General features: G+C 55.3%; 2 protein-coding genes across 10 annotated transcripts in view; one reads left to right on the forward strand and one right to left on the reverse strand.

Annotated features, from left to right (window-relative positions):
• Positions 1–20,604, reverse strand: part of BRF1 (BRF1 general transcription factor IIIB subunit) — a 71,799-nt gene that overhangs the window by 22,254 nt on the left and 28,941 nt on the right. For 8 of the 9 annotated variants that reach the window (XM_027120791.1, XM_027120794.1, XM_027120789.1 and 5 more), the window contains 2 exons: positions 6,764–6,795; positions 3,556–3,628 (listed from right to left, as the gene is read on the reverse strand). The exons of the other annotated variant lie outside the window; for it this stretch is intronic. In XM_027120791.1, the coding sequence (XP_026976592.1) occupies positions 3,556–3,628; positions 6,764–6,795 (105 nt within the window). The remainder of the gene's footprint in view (positions 1–3,555; positions 3,629–6,763; positions 6,796–20,604) is intronic. 9 annotated transcript variants of the gene reach the window in all.
• BTBD6 (BTB domain containing 6) lies at positions 7–2,531 on the forward strand. Its single transcript, XM_027120798.1, has 4 exons — positions 7–457; positions 545–635; positions 776–894; positions 1,064–2,531. Exons 1-4 carry the CDS (start codon positions 84–86, stop codon positions 2,094–2,096), a joined length of 1,617 nt encoding a protein of 538 aa, XP_026976599.1. The 5' UTR covers positions 7–83; the 3' UTR covers positions 2,097–2,531.

The following is a 20,604-nucleotide window of genomic DNA, read 5'->3' on the forward strand; positions in this document are numbered from 1 at the left end:
GCCGTCGGGCGGGGCGGCGCGAGGGAGCAGCGCCCGCCGCCCCGGGCAGGCCGGCCCCCCGCGCGCAGGGCCGCCGCGGCCCCATGCTGCTGCCCCTGGCCTGCCTGCACGGCCGGGTGGCGCAGTGCCTCACCGCGCTCCTAGTGCTCGCAGAGCCGCCCCCGAGGCCCCGGCGCGGCGCGAGGGCGCACGGCGCGCCGCCCCCGCGCGCGGAGGCCGCCCTGCCCGCGAAGATGGCCGCGGAGCTCTACGCGCCCACCGGCGCCGCAGCCGCGGCCGCCACCGCCACGGACATCGCCAACAGCAACGCCGCCGCCGCCGCCGCCGCGGGCAGGAAGGGACGGCCCAGCGCCCCGCTGCCCGCCCTGCCACCGCCCGCGCCCGCGCCGCCCGCACTCGACAACAACAACTTGGAGAGCCCCAACTGGCAGTCCTTCCACCCGACCCTGCGCGAGAGGTGAGCCCGGACCTGCGCCCCCGCCCCTGTCCGCGCCCCGCGCCGACCCGAGCCCCGAGCCGTGTCCTGTGCCTCTGCCCTTTGCAGGAACGCGCTGATGTTCAACAACGAGCTCATGGCCGACGTGCACTTCGTCGTGGGGCCCCCGGGCGCGGCCCGGAGGGTGCCTGCCCACAAGGTTGGTAGAGGCTCGGCCCTTTGAGCTCCCAAAGGCGACCGGCCGCCTCCCCGAGTATGGACGGTCCTCTTCCCGGGTGTGGCAGCCGCTGGGGGCAGGGAGGGCCCAGGGCTCAGGGCAGCTCTCTCTCTCATCCACAGTATGTCTTGGCCGTGGGTAGCTCTGTCTTTTATGCCATGTTTTACGGGGACCTGGCAGAAGTCAAGTCAGAAATCCACATCCCTGACGTGGAACCTACAGCTTTTCTCATCTTGTTAAAGTAAGTCTGCCTCCTTAGGGTGCAAGGATGGGGCGGTTCCTCGCTGCCTGGTTCCGCCAGCCAGCTGCCTGCAGCCTCCTGAAGTCCACAAGGATGGAGGGCTCCTCTCCCAGGCCCTGGGTGCGCGGCGTGCCCCACGCGGCCTGTGACTTGGCCCCGTCCTGCCTAGGTACATGTACAGTGACGAGATTGACCTGGAAGCTGACACGGTGCTGGCCACTCTGTATGCCGCCAAGAAGTACATTGTCCCCGCGTTAGCAAAAGCCTGTGTCAACTTCCTGGAGACGAGTCTGGAAGCCAAAAACGCCTGTGTGCTGCTGTCCCAGAGCCGGCTGTTTGAGGAGCCCGAGCTGACCCAGCGCTGCTGGGAGGTCATCGATGCTCAGGCTGAGATGGCCCTGAGGTCCGAAGGCTTCTGTGAAATTGACTGGCAGACGCTGGAGATCATCGTGATGCGGGAGGCCCTCAACACCAAGGAGGCTGTGGTCTTCGAGGCAGTCCTGAGCTGGGCCGAGGCAGAGTGCAAGAGGCAGGGCCTGCCGGCCACCCCGCGCAACAAGAGGCATGTTTTGGGGCCAGCCCTCTACCTGGTCCGAATTCCAACTATGACCCTGGAAGAGTTTGCCAACGGCGCCGCCCAGTCGGACATCCTGACGCTGGAGGAGACCCACAACATCTTCCTGTGGTACACGGCGGCCAACAAGCCCCTCCTCGAATTCCCCCTGACCAAGAGGAAGGGCCTCGCCCCACAGAGGTGCCACCGCTTCCAGTCCTCCGCCTACCGCAGCAACCAGTGGCGCTACCGCGGCCGCTGCGACAGCATCCAGTTTGCCGTGGACAGGAGAGTATTTATTGCGGGGCTGGGCTTGTACGGCTCTAGCTCTGGGAGAGCGGAGTATAGCGTGAAGATTGAACTCAAGCGGCTGGGGGTGGTCCTGGCGCAGAACTTGACCACGTTTGTCTCCGACGGCTCCAGCAGCACCTTCTCAGTCTGGTTTGAACACCCCGTGCAGGTGGAGCAGGACACCTTCTACACCGCCAGCGCCGTCCTGGATGGCAGTGAGCTCAGCTACTTTGGGCAGGAGGGCATGACCGAGGTGCAGTGCGGGAAGGTGACCTTCCAGTTCCAGTGCTCTTCCGACAGCACCAACGGGACCGGGGTCCAGGGCGGGCAGATCCCCGAGCTCATCTTCTACGCCTGAGGCGCTGTGGGGTGGCAGGGATGCACTGCGAGTGGCAGGCCCTTTCTCTACAGGCAGCCCGTGACCGGCCACCTCAAAGGTTGCGCTCGCGGCGTGCCTCCTCTGCAAGTAGTCGGCTGGAGCCTGAAGCTGTGACACAAGATGCTTTCCGACACAGCCAGAGCCTCGGCCTCTGCATCTCTTGTACGTTGGGGCGCACCTCCCAGGTGGAGGGCAGATTTGGGGGGCACAAGGCAGGCTCCAGATTCCCGCCCAGGGGCACCCACACCGCCTGCTTTGAGGGCTTTGCCGTCCCTCGCATCCTCTTGGATTCTATTCTAAGTGGTTCTAAGCTTAAGATCTTCTGTTCAAATCTAAAATGGGAAAAGTCACTTAAAGTAGTTCACCTGTTTAAGTGGATTTTCATAATAAAGTTTTAACAAAATGAGAGCCATAGATAAATGACTGCGAGTCTCAAATTGCCCTAACAGTGCTTAGTGGGTAGTCCCAAGAGGCCCACCCGTCCCCGAGTTTGCCCTCTGCCGGCAGCCCGGGCCTCCGCCATCTGGGAGGACTTGCTCTCTGGGCTGCAGCCAGACTGCTCTAGAAAAAGCCAGGTGTCAGGTTGTGTCTACTTCCTCAAGTGTCACTAGCTGCTCAGAATCCTACTGTTTGATTTCGACTGGGTGGGGGCGTGGGGGGTGCCCTGCCGGGCCCAGGGCTCCTGCCCCCAAGAGCGGACCTCCCACCTCAGGCTCCGCAGCAGCCTGCAGGCGCGTGCTGTGGCGTCAGGCAGGCTCGCTGGGCCTCTTGCCTCTATCCTCCCTTGCTGCAAACTCCTTGGGCATTTGTTTCTGAAAAACTTCCGCATGACCCCCGGAGGGAGGGACCGTGTCACTCGGCACAGGGATACAGCCCCCAGCCCCAGGTCCCCCCGTGCCCGTGGCCCTCCTCCTCCGGGCCCACCCTGCTGGACCGTGCCTTCCCGGCCCCAGGGGACCACCCTGTGGGTGACCCAGGACTGCACGCCCTGCCCACCCTCCCTGGCCCCACACACCACCTCCTTAGTACAAGGAGGTGCCTCTAGACGCTGATGGGCGAAGGAGGGAGCAGCCCCTCCAAGCCAACTGTGCAAACAGTCCTCACGGTAAAGCTGCCACAAAGGCCGACCGACCGTGGCTGGGAAAGGCCCGGCTCCATCTGCAGGGGGCCTGCCCACCCCGAGGCACCGTGCTGCCAGGGGTGCTCCTCGAGAGATGGAGAGACGGGCCCCCATCCACGCAGCACTTTCGTCTCACTCCATCCCTACCTGCGGGCACTGACCACAGCATTCTGGTTTTAGACCAGAAATAACCCCCCAGGCTGCTGGGCTCCTGGCAGCCTCCAGGTGAGACACTTCTTCCCTGTTAGGTCCCTGCCCTTGCACACGCCGCCCTCCCACCCAGAGCACCGGCAGCGCGCCCCGTGAGCCCCGCAGTACCTATTGCTGGTGCGTTGATGCAGAGCTCTCTCGCCAAAAGAAGGAACGTCTTCCCCAGCACGTAAACGTTCACCTGTCGTGAAGACACCACAACTAAGAAGGGCGTTCATGTGCAGGAAATGTTTCCCTTCTTACTTCATCGTTCAGTCTTTAAGAGTCCCCCCTGCTGCCCCCCACGAGCCCCCAGAGCAGCCCAGGGCACTCCTTCCCTCCCCCAGGTGGCTTTTTTAGACTCTACCACTATCTCAGCAACGACTGAACTTGCTGAGAAGAAAAGCTGCCTCGAGTAGCTGGCCGAGCAGAATCATCAAGGGCGCAAGGCGCCACGCCTGCGGGGCCCACGGCCACTCTTCTACCCCGTTCCCAGGGGCTCACGGGGGCATCCTCTTCTGTCCCCACGGGCCAGCTCAGTCCTGGCTGTGGGGCTCTGCAGGCCTCAGTGACCCTACACTGCTCCCACCTCAGGTCCGAATCCACCGTGGAGCCTGCCCCTGACCCAGTCACCTGCCAGAACCTCCCCAGGTGCGACTGAGCCCGGGGCCTGGCCAGGCACTGTCCTCCCAGCCTGCCTGGTGCTGGCCGAGGGCTGGGCAGCTCGTGGGCAGGACGCTGAGTGGACTTTGACGGCAGGAGTAGCGCAGGGAAGACTCGGATGGCGTGCAGATCTGAGAAGAGCCCAGGCTCTCACCCCAGGCCCGAGCTGTGGGCTTCGCCGTCCCAGCCTGAGCTGGAGAAACCCCTGCCCACCTGCCTTCACCCCAGCCCTGCCCACAGGACTCGGGCCTCGCAGGAGGGCTGCCTCTGACCTCCTCAGAGAGCTCCCTCACCTGATCAAGCCTGGCCTGTGAGCCCCTTGGCCCAGCACCCAAGAGGGCGCCAGAAAACGTGCTGAGGAAGAGTGAAGACCTTGTTGTGCGTCATATCCATCACGGGGCTTGCACATGGCACACGGGCGCCTGCTGCCACCAGGGGACCAGGGTGCTAAGGAGTGGTACAATGTTGAGTCTCCTTAGGGGAGGAGATGAGGGTACCTGTGGGCACCAGGCAGCTTGGGGCCTTCCCAGCGGAGGCCAGGCCTCCCCGTCCAGGCAGCAGAGGGCACCCCCCACCCCACTGGCAGGCACTCTGTCCTCCAAGATCCCCATCACAAGGGCTGGGGGCTCCCGGGGATGCCTGCCACCAAAGCACGCGTGTCAGTGTGCATCCTCCTCCGCTGGGTTCCCACCAGGCTCCTGCATCCCGACCCTCCTGCCTCATCCTCTGCTGAGGCCAGAGCAGAACGGACCTGCCACCCGGCGTGCTGTCTCCACCTTCCCTGCAGCACATCCCGACCCTGCCTGCCCACGCCATGACCCCCACCACCCCAACCCCGGGACCTAGGCAGACGAAGCCTGAATACTGCAGGAAAGCGTTCTCTGAACAACTTCAAGTGGAAAATCAAATTTTAAAAAGGATATGCCTGTAAAATGTGTGGTTATTGCCAGAGATGCTTTGATGGTCACTCTCCTGTGTCTGCGGCTGTGTGTGGGTGGCCAGCCCTCCCTGTGCCCCTACCACATGGCGGGCAGGCTCCGCAGACCTTGAGGGCTCCTGGCTCTGCCTCTGAGGGGCCGGGGCCCAGGCACGTGAATGCCTATGTGTCAGCCTCACTATAAGGGGGGACAAAGGGACATCCTGCCAAGACCCTCAGGGTGCAGTGGGCCCTCCACAGCTCCTCCCAGAGGGTGTTGGCTGTGAGCTGAACCCAGGGAGAAGCCCACCTTGGTGCGCGTGTGAGTGAGAACGGAGTGAGCCCTGAGCCTTCAGCTCACGTCCTCTAAGCGCTCAGCCCTCGGCAGTGCAAGCCTCCGAGTGGGACCCTCACCCGACATGCGTGCTCCACACCCACAATCAGCTGCAGACACGTGTGTCCTGTGAGTGCTGAGCCTGTCCCAGCCCCTCCAGGGCGGGGCCAGCGTGGGAGGCTGGGAGCGGGGGGCTGGGGGGTGACGGTTGCCAGGTCACCTCCCACCTTCCCAGTGCCCAGGTTGGGCTCTGCCCAAGACCAGGGGGCCCGAGGCTCACCCTTCCACCTGAGGTGTTAGAACTGTCTGTGTGTGTCCAGCCTGAACGTACGGGGTCTCACTGGTCAGCACAGTGACTCTCCGCTGGGCCCTGATCCAGCCCCAGGTGAGTGGGTGCATCTACTCTGTCACCCTCTCCCACCTGAACCCTGACTGGTGTCCCACTTCCCAAGGTGTGAAGCAAGAAAGTACTGGAGCACCTCCCTCTCCCTCCCAAGTGGTGCCCATGCACTTCTGGAGCGCTGTCCTGTGCCAGCCCTCACTCCTGTCCTTCCTGGGAGTCACCAGGATGGAAACCAGGCCACGTGGCCTTGCCCTGACCAAACGCAGCACTGGAGTGCTGGATTTTCACGATTCCAAGGGATTATGTTTAGCGTGACCCCTGAATATTTCAGCAGGGCTCCTGAGAGATGCCATTTATAAAGGCACCTGGGAGAACACAAATGCAGGTGGCATCTGAGTTCAGTGAAGGTCTGTCTGCCGGCACCGAGGGCACTGAAGGCCCAGCACCGGGCTTGCGAGGAAGCTTCCCCGTGGGGGTGGGATTCCTACGAATTCTGCATGAGTCCTCACACTGCAGTCACGTCTGCTTTCCATGACATTAGTTTTCCTTCCGAGCCCTCAGTGGAGTGATCACCACAGAGCCCAACTCCAGGGCACGGGGCCAAGCTCGCCCCAGCCCCAGCGCCATCACCAGGGACAAGTGCGGAGTTGCGGTGGCTCCGCCCCGGCGCTGCTCCCACCCCGCGAGCGTCCCATCCACACAGGTGTCCCTCTTGTTGGGTCTTTCCATTACCGTCAGGCATTTGGAAATGAGAGGTGCCTTCCTGGAACTCAGAAAGCAAGTTTCCCTAAATAGACTGTAAATGTAAGTTTTTATATTGTTTAAAATGTATGCATGTGAGTCCATTTTTTTTTTCTTTTAAAGAATCTCCCTTGCCTTGGACAAAGTTCACCTGGGTCTCTCCATTGGTTCTAAGGCCAGGGCTGCCCAGCCCCCGGGACAACACCATCACCCTGTGTCCACTGTCTCCCTACCCACTCCATTTGCCAGTTTCCAAACAGAGACCCACACCCTGTGTGTCCTTCGCCTGTGGACCCTCCCAGCCGGGGCAGGAAAGGGCTGAGAAAGGAAACGCATCTACCTGGAGCAGGTCGCTGAGGTCGAGGAGCATGTCTGCAAGGGGAGTCAAGGAGCAGCGCCTGGCCCACAGGCTCCGGCCGCCTGACAGCTTCCAGGAGGCAGACCCCTGCTGTAGGGCTAAGCTCGGCACTGGATCGTGAGGGCAGAGTGAGGCAGCCGCGTCAGGGCTCAACTTCTGGGAGACCTCCGAGTCAGTACCGGACGATGGGGAGTGGAGCTGGGGTGGGGGCCTGCAACACGGTTCTCGGAGTGCAACTGCCTTGGCGGGGCGGCTCCCGCATCTGTGTGGGCCCTGCCCAGCCAGGGGTCCCCTGCTCCGAGGGGCCTCCCGCCCCGGCCTGCCCAAGAAGTGCGCAACCACACTCACTGCATCTCATGAGCATCCGCTGAGCGGCTGCTGGGTGCCCAGCAGTGTCCTGTGTCCCAGGACTCAAGGCTCCTGGGGGACAGACACACACACCAGGCTGCCACTTTTGGTGGCCGGTAGGCACCACTTCGGTACTGGTGCTCGAGGGGGCAGCTGTGGGGACTCTGGCGTGGGACCTATCCTTGCTCTCAGCAGATGGTTAAGTAGTAACCAGAATATGTCCTAAGCGATTCAAAACTCAGCCAGACACATACACAGAAATATAAAACACGAGCCACTGAGAAAGGCAACTTGTCAAATGAAGTGAACTTAGCGTCATTCATGGATATGCTATGGCTCTGAGAAGTGACTAAGAAAGAAATCCCCACGATGCTGAACCAGAGCCCAGACCAGGTGTCCAGAGGGAAAGCCTGGGCCCAGCAAAGCAAGGAGAGAGGAAATCCCAGTGCCAAAGCCTCACACCGGGCGGCCAGCATTGGAACGTGGCCTCCAAGGTCCTCGAATCAAAGGCACCTCGTTTCTCAGTCTGAAGGCAGACGTTTCATCAGAGTGTAGTCACAGTAAGACAGATAATGCTACAGTGCAGACCAACAAACTAGTGAGAAGCACTTCGAAAAAAAGAGAAGTGAAATCACAAGAAATGAAAGGAAGACCACCGTAAATATATAAGCAGGAATCAGTGACAACAGAACAAATTAACATAGCCAAGAGACTATACGCCCTAAGATTCCAACTCTATGACATTCTGGAAAAAGCAATATTGTGGAGACAGTGAAAGGGTCAGGGTGGCCAAGGGTCAGGTGGGAGGATGAACAGGCGGGGCACAGGGGATTTTCAGGGCAGCGAAGCTGCTGGTATGATACCACGATGGTGGACACGTGGCCTTTCACTCGTCAAACGCATGGAGCATGGACCACCGAGAGTGAGCCCTCACATCAGCTATGGACTTCAGTTAACAATACTGTACCAACACGGGTCCATCAATTATAACACACAGCACACTGACATGAGCTGATCACAGGGAAACTCTGTGCTGGGTGGAGAATACGGAACTCTGCACAATTTCTTCATGAATCTAAAACTGCTCTTCATACTAATAAAATAAATGCAAAAAACGGGCAAAAGTTTTGAACAGATGTTTCATAAGAGAAGCAAAGAGCGCCCCCCCCCAGCAGCTATCACAGAAAAGCAAACTAAAGCACCCCTACAACAGCAACAGATGACCGCAGCTGCCACGCCCGCCGGCAGGGCGCCCAGTGGAACACAGGCCCTGCTCGAGGGCCTCCGACCACGTGGAGAGGAAAAAAGAATGTTCACAGCAGCTCCGTGCACAAGAGCAAAAGACCGGGAACAGCCCGGGGGTCCGTCGACAGAGACACCGATGACCTGTCACACACTCGCCCCATGGAGACAAGACGGCAGAGGCCTGCCAGGCGACAGACCTGCAGGAAGAGCACACAGCCGCATCCCGGACAGGGCGTTCCAGAACAAGCAAAACTAACCCACGGGCGTCACCAGGAGAGCGGGTGCCTCTGGGGTGGGGTGTTGGCGCCGCCCTGCATCCTGACAGAAGACCTGGTCGCACAGACACATGCGCTCCTCAGAATTCATCAAATGGCACGATGAAGACTTGTGCATTTCATTTTATGCCAATTTTACCTTAAAAGGAAATAAGAACCATAAACAAATACAGGTATCTAGTCAGTTAATAAGCTGCCTGCTGAAGGGCCTGGGGGCACTGAATAGATGTCTGCACCCTACTTTGAAAAACACCAAAAAAGGACAGGCTGAGGGATGGCTGGCGGGTGGGAGGGGGCCGAGCATAGACTAGCAAGGTGTGGATGGAGACGCTGGGGTGGGGGGCGCCCACTGCATAATCACTCCTTTCAACTTTGCCACGTGTTTGATATTTTTCATAATAAAATGATGGGGGGGGGGGATGTGTGTATTTTATAAAGGAGATTGGGATTCAACTTCTAACCAACTTACAGTAAAATGACATTGGCTGTCCGTGAAATGACAGTGGCAGTTTGCTGTCCGTGAAATGACAGTGGCAGGGCACCTGGCCCGTGCCCACAGGAGCGTCTAGACAGCCCTGGTTCCTCTCGGAGTGGGGTGATCTGAATTACGTGCTTCCTGAACGAGCCCCCCCACCCATGCCCCATCCTGGGCCAGAGCCCACCAGCGCCCCCAGGGCCTGGGCCTCAGTGGGTCCAACTGATGGGCGTTTGGGGTTCTATGGCTTGGAAAAGTCTCCTGTCTGGCCGGCCCCTGGGCCAGTGCCCTTCCCAGGAGCCGTTCCCTTTTGCTAGGCAGCTGCATCCAACCTCGGTGCAGAGACCCCAGACCCCCAAACCTGCTGGGACGGTAAGTAAGCCCACAGATGAGGCCTGCGTGAAGCCCTGGCTCAGCATGAGTGTCGTTCTGTTGGCCTCTCTGTCTCCCTCCCGTCCTCCTGGGGCCTAGCTGTATTCTAGCGGGCGGCACTTCTGCTCAACGAACACCCACTTGAGTGCCTGTCCTAGAAGAGGTGCATCGGCACAAAGACGGGTGGCGGACAGAACGCCTTCAGGAGATCCGGGACGCTCCTGAGGGTCCAAAGGCCAGAGTGCGTCCAGTGGGTTTAGAAAACGCGCGGCAGCCCATGCTGGGCGACCACTGTCCCTGGGGCCTGGGAGTAGCTCCGCCCCGAGAGGACGGGAGACCCTCTGGCGGGCCCACACAGCACTGCTGGGAAAACAATCACAGACGGGACCTGATTTAAACTGAGACTCATTTTTGGTCAAAGGAAAAGTTTACAGAGATCTAAATAAGGCAGAACTAAAGGTCAAAAGAGCGTGATATTCCTCTACGCTGCCTCTGATACAGTGTCTCTCCGGGTGAAAAACTGCCCCTGCCCATCCAGAAGGTTCGAAATGTCATGTGTGTGCGTGGACGCCACACCTGAGGAAGGACAGTGAGGCCAGGGGTCAGCCACGTGAGCCCACAGCACCCTCCCGGGGCCGCACCGGACACGAGCCAGTGAGTCCCAGAACGACGGTACCATCAGCACTGACGAGCCGAACCTCGACGTCCCTGAGGACGACCTGCCCAGCAGCCACCCACCCTCTAACCCCGCGGGGCCCCCCTGCCCTGGCGAGCCCTTCCCCAGGCAGCCGGCCCACAGCCCTGTTTAGAGCAGGAGCTCGCAGCCACGCCCTACCAAGGACAAAGGCCACCAGGACACCTGCACCGGTTATTTCCGGGCAGTGCCGCTGTACCTGCACAGCGACATGGAGCCCTGATGTAAGTCTCTAAGAGATCACCCAAGTCCTGGAGGCAGTCCACAAAGGGGCCGGGAGTGGAAGCAGGCATCCAGGGGAGTTACAGGGCTGTGTGACAAGGCAGGGCGGCACCTGGACGCGGGCTGCGGGGCAGCGGGGCGGGGGGGGGTCGTGGGGGTGTGGTGGGCGGCAGCCAGGAGCCACCGAGGAAAAGGAAGGGCTTCCCGTTGCGCCAGGGGCCCTGCCAGCTGCCCCTGCTCCCCCTCAGGGCACTGGCTGCCCCCACGGCACCAGGCAGAGGCCAAGGCCACAGCCTGGAGCTCACAGAGCCCCACCCGGGGGAAGATAAAATGGAGGGCTCGGGGACCTCCAAGACAGCCAGCCTCGAGGCGCCCAACTGTCGAGAAGTGGGCCAAACACCACGCACTCAGGCTCCCTCCAGGCCCTGGTCAGGTCCTGCTCCGCACAGGCACAAGGGCGCAGAGGCTTAACGCCACGGCCAGCGGCAGTCAGCCTGGAGAAGAGAAAGTGGGCAGGGACCCCTGTGATGGCACTGCCAGGTCCTGCCCAGGTCCTGAGCCGAGCACACCCCAAGATGTGCAGTGAGGACCCAGACAGGCCAGCCTCCACTGGACCCAGGCTAGCTCCCCACAACTCTCTGCCTGCCAGAGGAAACGAAGTCCCCTGCGGGGGCAAAATTACCCACAGTTGCCACAGGTTTTCAAACACTATATCCAGCACTTCGATAAAAATTTACCAAGCATGACAAGAGACAGGACCAAATAACCAAAACCAAAAGAAAACTCAGGCAATAAAAACAGAACCACCGGGCTTCCCTGGTGGCGCAGTGGTTGAGAGTCCGCCTGCCGATGCAGGGGACACGGGTTCGTGCCCCGGTCCGGGAAAATCCCACAGGCTGCGGAGCGGCTGCGCCCTGAGCCATGGCCGCTGAGCCTGCACGTCCGGAGCCTGTGCTCCGCAACGGGAGAGGCCACAGCAGTGAGATACCCGCGTACCGCAAAAAAAAAAAAAACAGAACCACCAATGACCCCACTGTTGGAGTTACTAAAGGCTTTCATATAACTGCAGAGACGGAGAATTTTACCAAAGAGCTGGAATCTAATCTAAAGAATCTAATGTAAAACAGTCATTGAAGTTGGGAAGTTAACAGATGGGTTAACAGCCAGTTGGACACTGCAGAGGAAAGGATGAAAGAACTCAAGACAGGCCACTGGACAATATTCAGAGTGAAACAGAGACAGGACAAATTTAAAAAACGGAATGGAAAATACACAACACAACCTGAGACATAAGGAAAGGGTCTAACGTGTGTGCAACTGGGATCCTAGAAAGGGAACAGAGAAAGAACGGCAGAGAAATGTCTGAAAAGATACCTCCCAAGATTTCCCCAAAACAGACAAAAGACATTAAGTCACAAATACCAGAAGTTCTACAAATAACAAGCTGGACAAATACAAAGGAAACCACATCTAAGTACATCAGAGTCAAACCCCTGAAAGAAAAACAAAGATATTTCTTAGAAGCAGGTAGTGATAAGAGATGGTAACTTTCAAACAGTGACAAGACGATGTAACACCCACTCCACAGCACCACAGAAGGCAGAAGGCAGAAGCGGGATGACAGCAGTAAAGCTCCAGGAGAAACACCTGCTGCCCCAGAAGTCCACACTCACTGAAAATACCTTTCAAAATGAGGACAAAACAAAGATGTTTTCACATAAACAAAAGCTGAAGGAGTCTTCTCCTAGGAGGCATACTGTTTTTCAGACAGAGGACAATGATCCCAGATGAAACCACAGAAACACAGGAATGGAAAGGGTCAGAGCGGGTAGGTGTGAGTGAACACACTAACGGCTGGGGAAGCAGTGCCCACAGCGCCCCTAGCAGGGCCCGGAAGAGCATGTCCTGCCAGGAAAGGCCAGCTTCTAACTTAAGGTCAAGGGCACAGGACACAGTCTCTAGGGTAACCACCAAAGCAGTAATAAGTAAATAAATAACAAAGTATTTGAAGGAAAACAGAATAACGAAATACTTGACTAACAGGTTGTAAGAAAGGAAAAACAGAGAACAAACAGAAAAATAGTAAGATATTAGAATTAAATTCAAATATATCAATAAGCACACTGAACTTAAATGGATGAAATTCTCCAATAAAAAATACTTTAAGACTTGGGCTTCCCTGGTGGCGCAGTGGCTGAGAGTCCGCCTGCCGATGCAGGGGACACGGGTTCGTGTCCCGGTCTGGGAAGATCCCACATGCCGTGGAGTGGCTGGGCCTGTGAGCCGTGGCCACTGAGCCTGCGCATCCGGAGCCTGTGCTCCGCAACAGGAGAGGCCACAACAGTGAGAGGCCCGCGTACCGCAAAAAAAAAAAAAAAAAAATTTTAAGACGATAAAAAAAATTAGACAAATACACACAATTATGTAACCGAGCAGGACCCTGTGGGGCCTTCCCAGAACAGGACTCCTCCACCTCAGACAAGCCGCCCACCTGCCTTTCGTCTGTAGAAAAACTTTAGTCAAAGAATAAATTTAACCAGAGCAGTGAAGAAAATTGCAGAAAGAAAGGAAAACAGTCAAGCAAGACAAAATACTAATAGTTCAGCCACTAAACAGAGTCAAGGACCTTTAGCTCCTCCTCAAGGGTGAGAGATACTGTTCTGAGCCACCGTCCTAGACACTGTTTTACAGATACTGAAACCCCCACCAGGCGGAAGAAGTTAACTGCATGCTGCCCCCAAGCACCGAGACCCCAGACCAGTCGGAACCAGAAGGCTGAGGATGTTGACTCCCAACTAGCTCTCCAACAACCAATCAGAAAAGCATCCATGAGCTGATCACGCCCCCCACAACCCCCTCCCCCACTCTGTCTTTAAAAACCTTTCCCTGAAAGCCTCTGGGGAGTTAGGCTCTGCTGAGCATTAGCTGCCTGGACTCCTTGCTTGGCGCCTGCAATAAACCCTGCACTTTCCTTCACCACAACCAGTGTCAGCAGGTTGGCTTTACTGCGTGTGGGCAAGAGGACCTAAGTTTGGTTCAGTAGCAGTTATATGCTGCTTATGAGATACATTAAATATATCATGAAGGACTGAATTTTAAAATATGGGAAAAGACAGACCACGCACATACTCAGCAAAAGAAAGCGGGTATAGTTATACTAACACCCAACACAGCAGAATTTAAGGGGAAAAGCGTTTGGTGATAAAGAGGGACATTTTATAACGTTAAGCGTCATTTCCACCAAGAAGATACAGGATCCTGAATCTGTATCCTCTTAACACAGCATCAGAATATAATGGGAGGGCTTCCCTGGTGGCACAGTGGTTAAGAATCCGCCTGCCAATGCAAGGGACACGGGTTCGAGCCCTGGTCCGGGAAGATCCCACAAGCCGCGGAGCAACTAAGCCCGTAAGCCACAACTACTGGGCCTGCACTCTAGAACCCGCAAGCCACAACTACTGAAGCTCATGCGCCTAGAGCCCGTGCTCCGCAACAAGAGAAGCCACTGCAATGAGAAGCCCGTGCACCGCAGGAAGAGTAGCCCCCACTCGCCACAACTAGAGAAAAGCCCACGCACAGCAATGAAGACCCAACGCAGCCAAAAAGAACAAAAAATAAATATAATAAAATAAATTTATTAAAAAAAAAGAATATAATGGGAAACCAACAAGATAAAAGGAAAAGTAGGTAAGCCCACATCTGCAGTGGGAGTTTTAACACTCTTCTTTAGAACCAGGGGACCGAAAAATTGGTAAGGATGATTTGAACGGGACTAACCAACTTGACCTAATGGACATTTATAGACCGCTCCACCCAACAGGTGCAGATACCCATTCCTTTGAAGTGCACATGACGCGGCCACCAAAATAGACCATGCACTGAGCTGTAAATCAAATCTCAGCACACTGGGAAAAAAGGGAAATCATTCAGTGTTTGTCCTCTGACCACAATGGGATTATACTAGAAACTGATAACACAGAGATAATAGAAAACTCCCAACAGTTTTCAAAACAAGTGGTACACTTGTAAATGACTTAATATCTAAAAGAAATAAAAATGGAAATTAGAAAATATTTTGAACTGATCATAGTAAAAATGTGACACATCAAAACTGTGTGATGTAACTAAAACCTGCCTAGAGAGAAATTTAGTCTCAAATGCTTATGTTAGGAGAAACAGAAAAAATGAAAATCAAGAACCTAAGAAAGCTGAAAATAGTAAATTAAACTGAAAGAATCTAGAAGGAACGAAATAATAAAAGTAAATCAATGAAATATAAAATAAACGTACAATACAGATAAACAACACAGCGGAAGTCTGGTTCTTTAAGAAGGCTGGTAAGAGCGCTGGTGAGGCTGCAGAGGAACTGGAGCCCTCCTACACTGCTGGCAGGAATGCAAGATGGTCCAGCTACTTCGGAAAGCAGTCCAGCCGTGCCTCACAGTTAAACACAGAGCTCCAATGATAGCTTACACGATCCCATGTACATGAAATGTCCAGAACGGCAAACACAGAGTGGCAGAAAGCAGACTGCTGCTTGTTTAGGACTGGTGGCACGAGAGACATGCTTCCTGAGGCGATGACAATGCTCTAGCGTTGACCGTGGGGATGGCTGCACACTTGTGTGCATGTAACTGAAAACCAGTGACTTGCACAACATAACGGGTGAACTTCATCTCAACAAAGCCATTACCAAGGAAAAGACTAATAAAACTGGCAACCCCCTAGCAACATGGAGCAAAGAAAAAAAAGGCAAAATTACAAACATAAGACATGACAGAGGGGTCGTCACTACAAGTGCCGCAGACACGAAAGGGAAACCGGGAATGGTAAGGATAACTTTACTCTGATACATCTGGTCTCTGAAGTGACACAGACAAAGCCTTTGCAAAATACAACCTAGCAAAACTGGAATGAGAAGCAGAAAGGCTGGCTAGTTCCACATCTACTACAGAAACTGAAGCCACAAGTACGATCTTACCACAAAGAAAGCTAAAGGCCCCGATGGCTTCACTGTGAGTTTTCCCAAACATTTCAAGAGGAAACAGTACTGGTCACCACTGGACTGCCCAGGGTGCAGAGCACGAGGGGGCACCTCCCAGCGGTGTCGGGGCAAGCACGGCTGCGACACACCCAGTTGACGAGGACACTGCAAGAACACAGGCCACCTGCACAGCTCCACCCAAAATACCAGCAATACCTGGAGAGGGTAACTTGGCATGACCACATCTGGGTATGCAAGGGTGCTTTAACCTTAAAAATCAGTCAGTGTGGTGGTCCAACGGTTAGGACTCCAAGCTCCCACTGCCGGGGGCCCAGGTTAGATCCCTGGTCAGGGAACTAAGCTCCCGAAAGCCGCGTGGTATGATACCCCCCAAAAAAATCGGTCAGTGTAATTCACCTCGGCGCAGATTAAGGGGAAAAACCCCACATGATGATCATACCAATACATACACAGATGACTCAACACCCTTCACTATAAAAGCTCCTGGCAATTAGGGAAAAGGAAACACCTTCAACCTGTTACCTGATAAAGGCATCTTAGAGCACACGTCTAAGGCGCTGGAAACGCTCTTGGGAGCCAGGACAGAGCCGAGGACACCCACGCTCCTGCGCCCTGCTTCACCCCTTCACACCCCACAGGGCACCACAGGCATGCAGACAGCCAAGAGAAACACACGACAGGCATACAGATCAGAAGGGAGCAACTAAAACTGGCAGCAGACACAACTGTATACATTAAGAAAACAAAACAAGAGGGCTTCCCTGGTGGTGCAGTGGTTAAGAATCTGCCTGCCAATGTAGGGGACACGGGTTCGAGCCCTGGTCTGGGAAGATCCCACATGCCACGGAGCAACTAAGCCCGTGCGCCACAACTACTGAGCCTGCACTCTATAGAGCCCGCGAGCCACAACTACTGAGCCCGCATTCCCCAACGACTGAAGCCCGTGCGCCTAGAGCCCATGCTCTGCAACAAGAAAAGCCACCGCAATGAGAAGTCCACACACCGCAACAAAGAGCAGCCCCCGCTCGCCGCAACTAGATAAAGTTCACACGCAGCAACGAAGACCCAACGCAGCCAAAAATAAATAAATAAATAAAATGTTTTAAAAAAGAAAAAGAAAACAAAACAAGAAATCCCAAAGCTCAACTAGTAAGACGGCTCACCGGGTTTTGTAGTTTTAGATATAACATCAACATACCTCAACTGTACTTCTATACACTGGAAACAAGAGATGCCATTTACCCTAGCTCGAAACACAAATACTTAGGAATCAATCTAACGAACAAAGTGCAAGACCTCCTCATCAAAGATGAGAGAAAGCAGAGAACACCTCAAGAAATAAGGGAGGGCTTCCCTGGTGGCGCAGTGGTTGGGAATCCGCCTGCCAATGCAGGGGACGCGGGTTCGAGCCCTGGTCTGGGAAGATCCCACGTGCCGCGGAGCAACTAAGCCCATGCACCACAACTGCTGAGTCTGTGCTCTGGAGCCACAAGCCACAACTGCTGAGCCAGCACGCCTAGAGCCCATGCTCCGCAACAGGAGAAACCGCCGCAATGAGAGGCCCGCACACTGCAGGGAAGACTGGCCCCTGCTCGCCGCAGCTAGAGAGAAGCCCGCACGCAGCAAAGAAGACCCAATGCAGCCAAAAATATAAAATAAATAAATTTAAAAAAAGAAAGAAGGGATATTGATCGATTGGAAGATTCAGTATTGTTAAAATGAATGTCAATTTTCCCCAAATTGATCCACAAACGCCAATCAGAATCCCAGAAGTTTTTTTTACAGAAATAGACAATCTGATTTAAAAATTTATACAGAAAAACAGACGGCCACGAACAGCCCAGACACCCCTGAGGCAGAAGAACAGCTGGGATTCAAGGTCTCATGCCACAGATCCTGAGACAGGTTATAAACCCGCCATACTGAAAACAGTCTGGTATTGGCACAAACAGACCAACAGAAAGGGTCAGGGACAGCAGCAACAGGCCCCCACCTAAGATCAAAACAGTGGTGCCACCACTGTGCGCTGGGAGGAATGGCTGTCAACAGGTGGCACCTTGTCACCTGGACACCCAGTGGAAAGCAGCAAACTCTGACCATCTCCTCACAACAGACACAAAGACCAACCCCTTAGAAGTCCTCAATCCAATGGGAAATGTAAAACCAAAAGCTTCCAGGAGGGAACACAGGAGAATATTTCCAGGATTTGGGGCAAAGATTTCTTAAACGGGACACAAAAACATTAATCACAAAGGAGAAGATGGATAAATTGTACTTCATTAGAATTAAGAGCTCTGTTCATCAAAAGATACTGCTGAGAGGTGGAGGGCAGCCAGGACGGGGAGGCTACCTTCCACGCAGATGCCCAGCCCTGGCCTCGGCCCAGGACATGCCTGCTGGACCCCAGGGTGTGCCCATGCTCAGCATTACTGGATGCTGGCAGGCAGGACACACTGGCCAGCAGGTCACAGAGCTCCAGAGGTCCAAGGCTGGCCAACACTGGGCGGTCCTCTCCATCTCTGCCTGTCATGGGTTTGAATTTGCAACTTCCTCATGCCCAGTGATGCTGCGTGCCTGCCGACAAATGCTAATCAGCCCCCCTGAGGCCTTCTTTTGACCACATACTCTCTGCATGATACCACAGATACATAACATCGTATCATACATTCGCCCAGACCCACGTAACGTACAACACCAAGAGTGAGCCCCAAGGTAAACAAACCGTGGGCGCTGGGTGATGATGAGGCGTCACTGTGGGTTCACCATTGAGGTGTCACTGTGGGTTCACCATTGGTAACGATGCACCGCTCTAGGGGATGTCCATCCTGGGCGATGCTGTGCATGTGTGGGGACTGGGGGGTATGGGAAATCTCTGTACCCTCCTCTCAATTTCACTGTGAACCTAAAACTGCTCTTAAAAATAAAGTCTATTTAGGGCTTCCCTGGTGGCGCAGTGGTTGAGAATCCGCCTGCCAATGCAGGGGACATGGGTTCGAGCCCTGGTCCGGCAAGATCCCACATGCTGCAGAGCGGCTAAGCCCATGGGCCACAACTACTGAGGCCTGCACACCTAGAGCCCGTGCTCCACAACGGGAGAAGCCACTGCGATGAGAGGCCTGTGCACCGCAACAAAGAGTAGCCCCCGCTCGCCGCAACTAGAGAAAGCCCGTGCACAGCAACGAAGACCCAACACAGCCATAAATAAATAAATAAATAAATTAATTTAAAAAATTTTTTTCTTCAATTCTTAGGTTGTCCCTGGGGAGGTAAGCAGAGGGGGAGGGGCGGAGGGAAGCAGGTAATGGTAGGCTGGGGAGAAGGGAGTCCCCAGCTTCACTGCCCTCCAAGAAAGAAGATCCCCAGGTGAACCTGAGAAGAGGGACAGAAGCTCATTCTGGAAGCCCCCCCGCCCCAGATCTGCAGACCAGAACCCGCTGTTAACAAGACCCTGGGTGTCTGAAGCCTGGGAGAGAAGAAGATCTGAAGGTCACGGTGGGCAGGACACGGCTGTGGCCGTGGGCACGCTCTACACAGAAAGGGTGACAGATGACAGCAGCCTCCTGGCCTAGACCACTGCTAGGGCTCACTTGCTCATACACAGGCCTGCTGGCAGTTCGGCTGGAACCCAATAAATACCAAAGACTTAAAAAATAGCTGTGGGCAAAAACACACCTCCCATGGATGCGTTTCACGAAAAGTTGTGGTGAGATTTCCCTAGGGGCACAGTGGATAAGACTCCACGCTCCCAATACAGGGGGTCCGGGTTCGATCCCTGGTCCTGGAACTAGATTCCACATGCATGCCGCAACTAAACGTTCACATGCCACAACTAAGGAGCCCACGTGCTGCAACTAAGGAGCTGGCAAGCCACAACTAAGGAGCCCACGAGCCACAACTAAGGAGCCCGCCTGCCGCAACTAAGACCCAGTGCAACCAAATAAATAAATAAATAACTTCCCTGGCGGTCCAGTGGTTAAGACTTTGCCTTCAAATGCAGGGAGTGCAGGTTCAATCCCTGGTCAGGGAGCTAAGATCCTACATGCCTCAAGGCCAAAAAAATCAAAACATGAAACAGAAGCAATATTGTAACAAATTCAATAGGGACTTTGAAGATGGCCTATGTTAAAAAAAAAAGGGGGGGGATTCCCTGGTGGTCCAGTAGTTAAGACTCTGCGCTCCCAATGCAAGGAGCTTGGGTTCGAGCCCTGCTCTGGGAACTAGATCCCGCATGCATGCCACCACTAAGAGTTTGCATGATGCTACTAAAGATCCCACATGCCACACTGAAGACCCCACGTGCTGCAACTAAGACCTGGTACAGCCAAAACAGATAAATAAATAAATATTTTAAAATACATAAATAAATACATTTTTAAAAAGCTGCAGTAACCATCTGGACACACAGCTCGGGAAGATGCACTGGCTGGGTCACCGGCCTGGCAGCAACAGGGGTGTCTACTCACAGCCTGAAAGTTTCTGCCAAATACCCACCCAGGGACAGACGGTCTAGAGAGCAGGTCTCTCCTCAGCCTGCCCCGGCGAAGGCTTTACCCTCTGTGGGTCGGAGGCGGGGAGGGGAGGCGCTGTCTGCAGGGCCGTTGCAGCCCCAGGCAGCAGAAACAGGAGGGCAACCTGGGGCAAGGAGAAGAGAGTGAATGAAGCCTTCAGATGCGCTCTAGGGGCTTGGAATTTACGTGGAAGGAAAGGAGGTGGCACTGGTGGGCGTCGGACAAGTCTGGGGACCCCGCTGGGGGATGGGGGCAGGGGAGTGTCGTCAACCAGAAGAGGACAGAGAAGACCGTGTCACACTTGTGCCCCCCCCCCCCCGCCGCCCCCAAACGGCCATCCTGAGGGGACCACCGGCAGGCCCAGCGGCCAGAGTGCTGGACTCCCCGCACACTGCTGTCTCATCTTCAACAGCTTCACAAGGTCAAAGTCAGGGCCACAAATGCACCTGTTCAAGGTGTACACTTCAATGGCTCTTAGTCTATTTACAGAGCTATGCAAACATCACCATAATCTAACTTAAAGACATTTTTATCCCTCAAAAAGAACCGCCCCTACCCCCACCCCACCCCCGTCACCACCCCCAGTCCCCGGCACCCACGGATCTGCTCTGTCTGGATCTGCCTCATCTGGACGTTTGGTATTCAGGGAATCACACAACGTGCGGCCTCCAGTGCGGCT

This window comes from Aethalodelphis obliquidens, unplaced genomic scaffold (assembly GCF_003676395.1).
Source record: "Aethalodelphis obliquidens isolate GAN/ISIS:26980383/991018 unplaced genomic scaffold, ASM367639v1 scaffold21, whole genome shotgun sequence".
Classification (NCBI taxonomy): domain Eukaryota; kingdom Metazoa; phylum Chordata; class Mammalia; order Artiodactyla; family Delphinidae; genus Aethalodelphis; species Aethalodelphis obliquidens.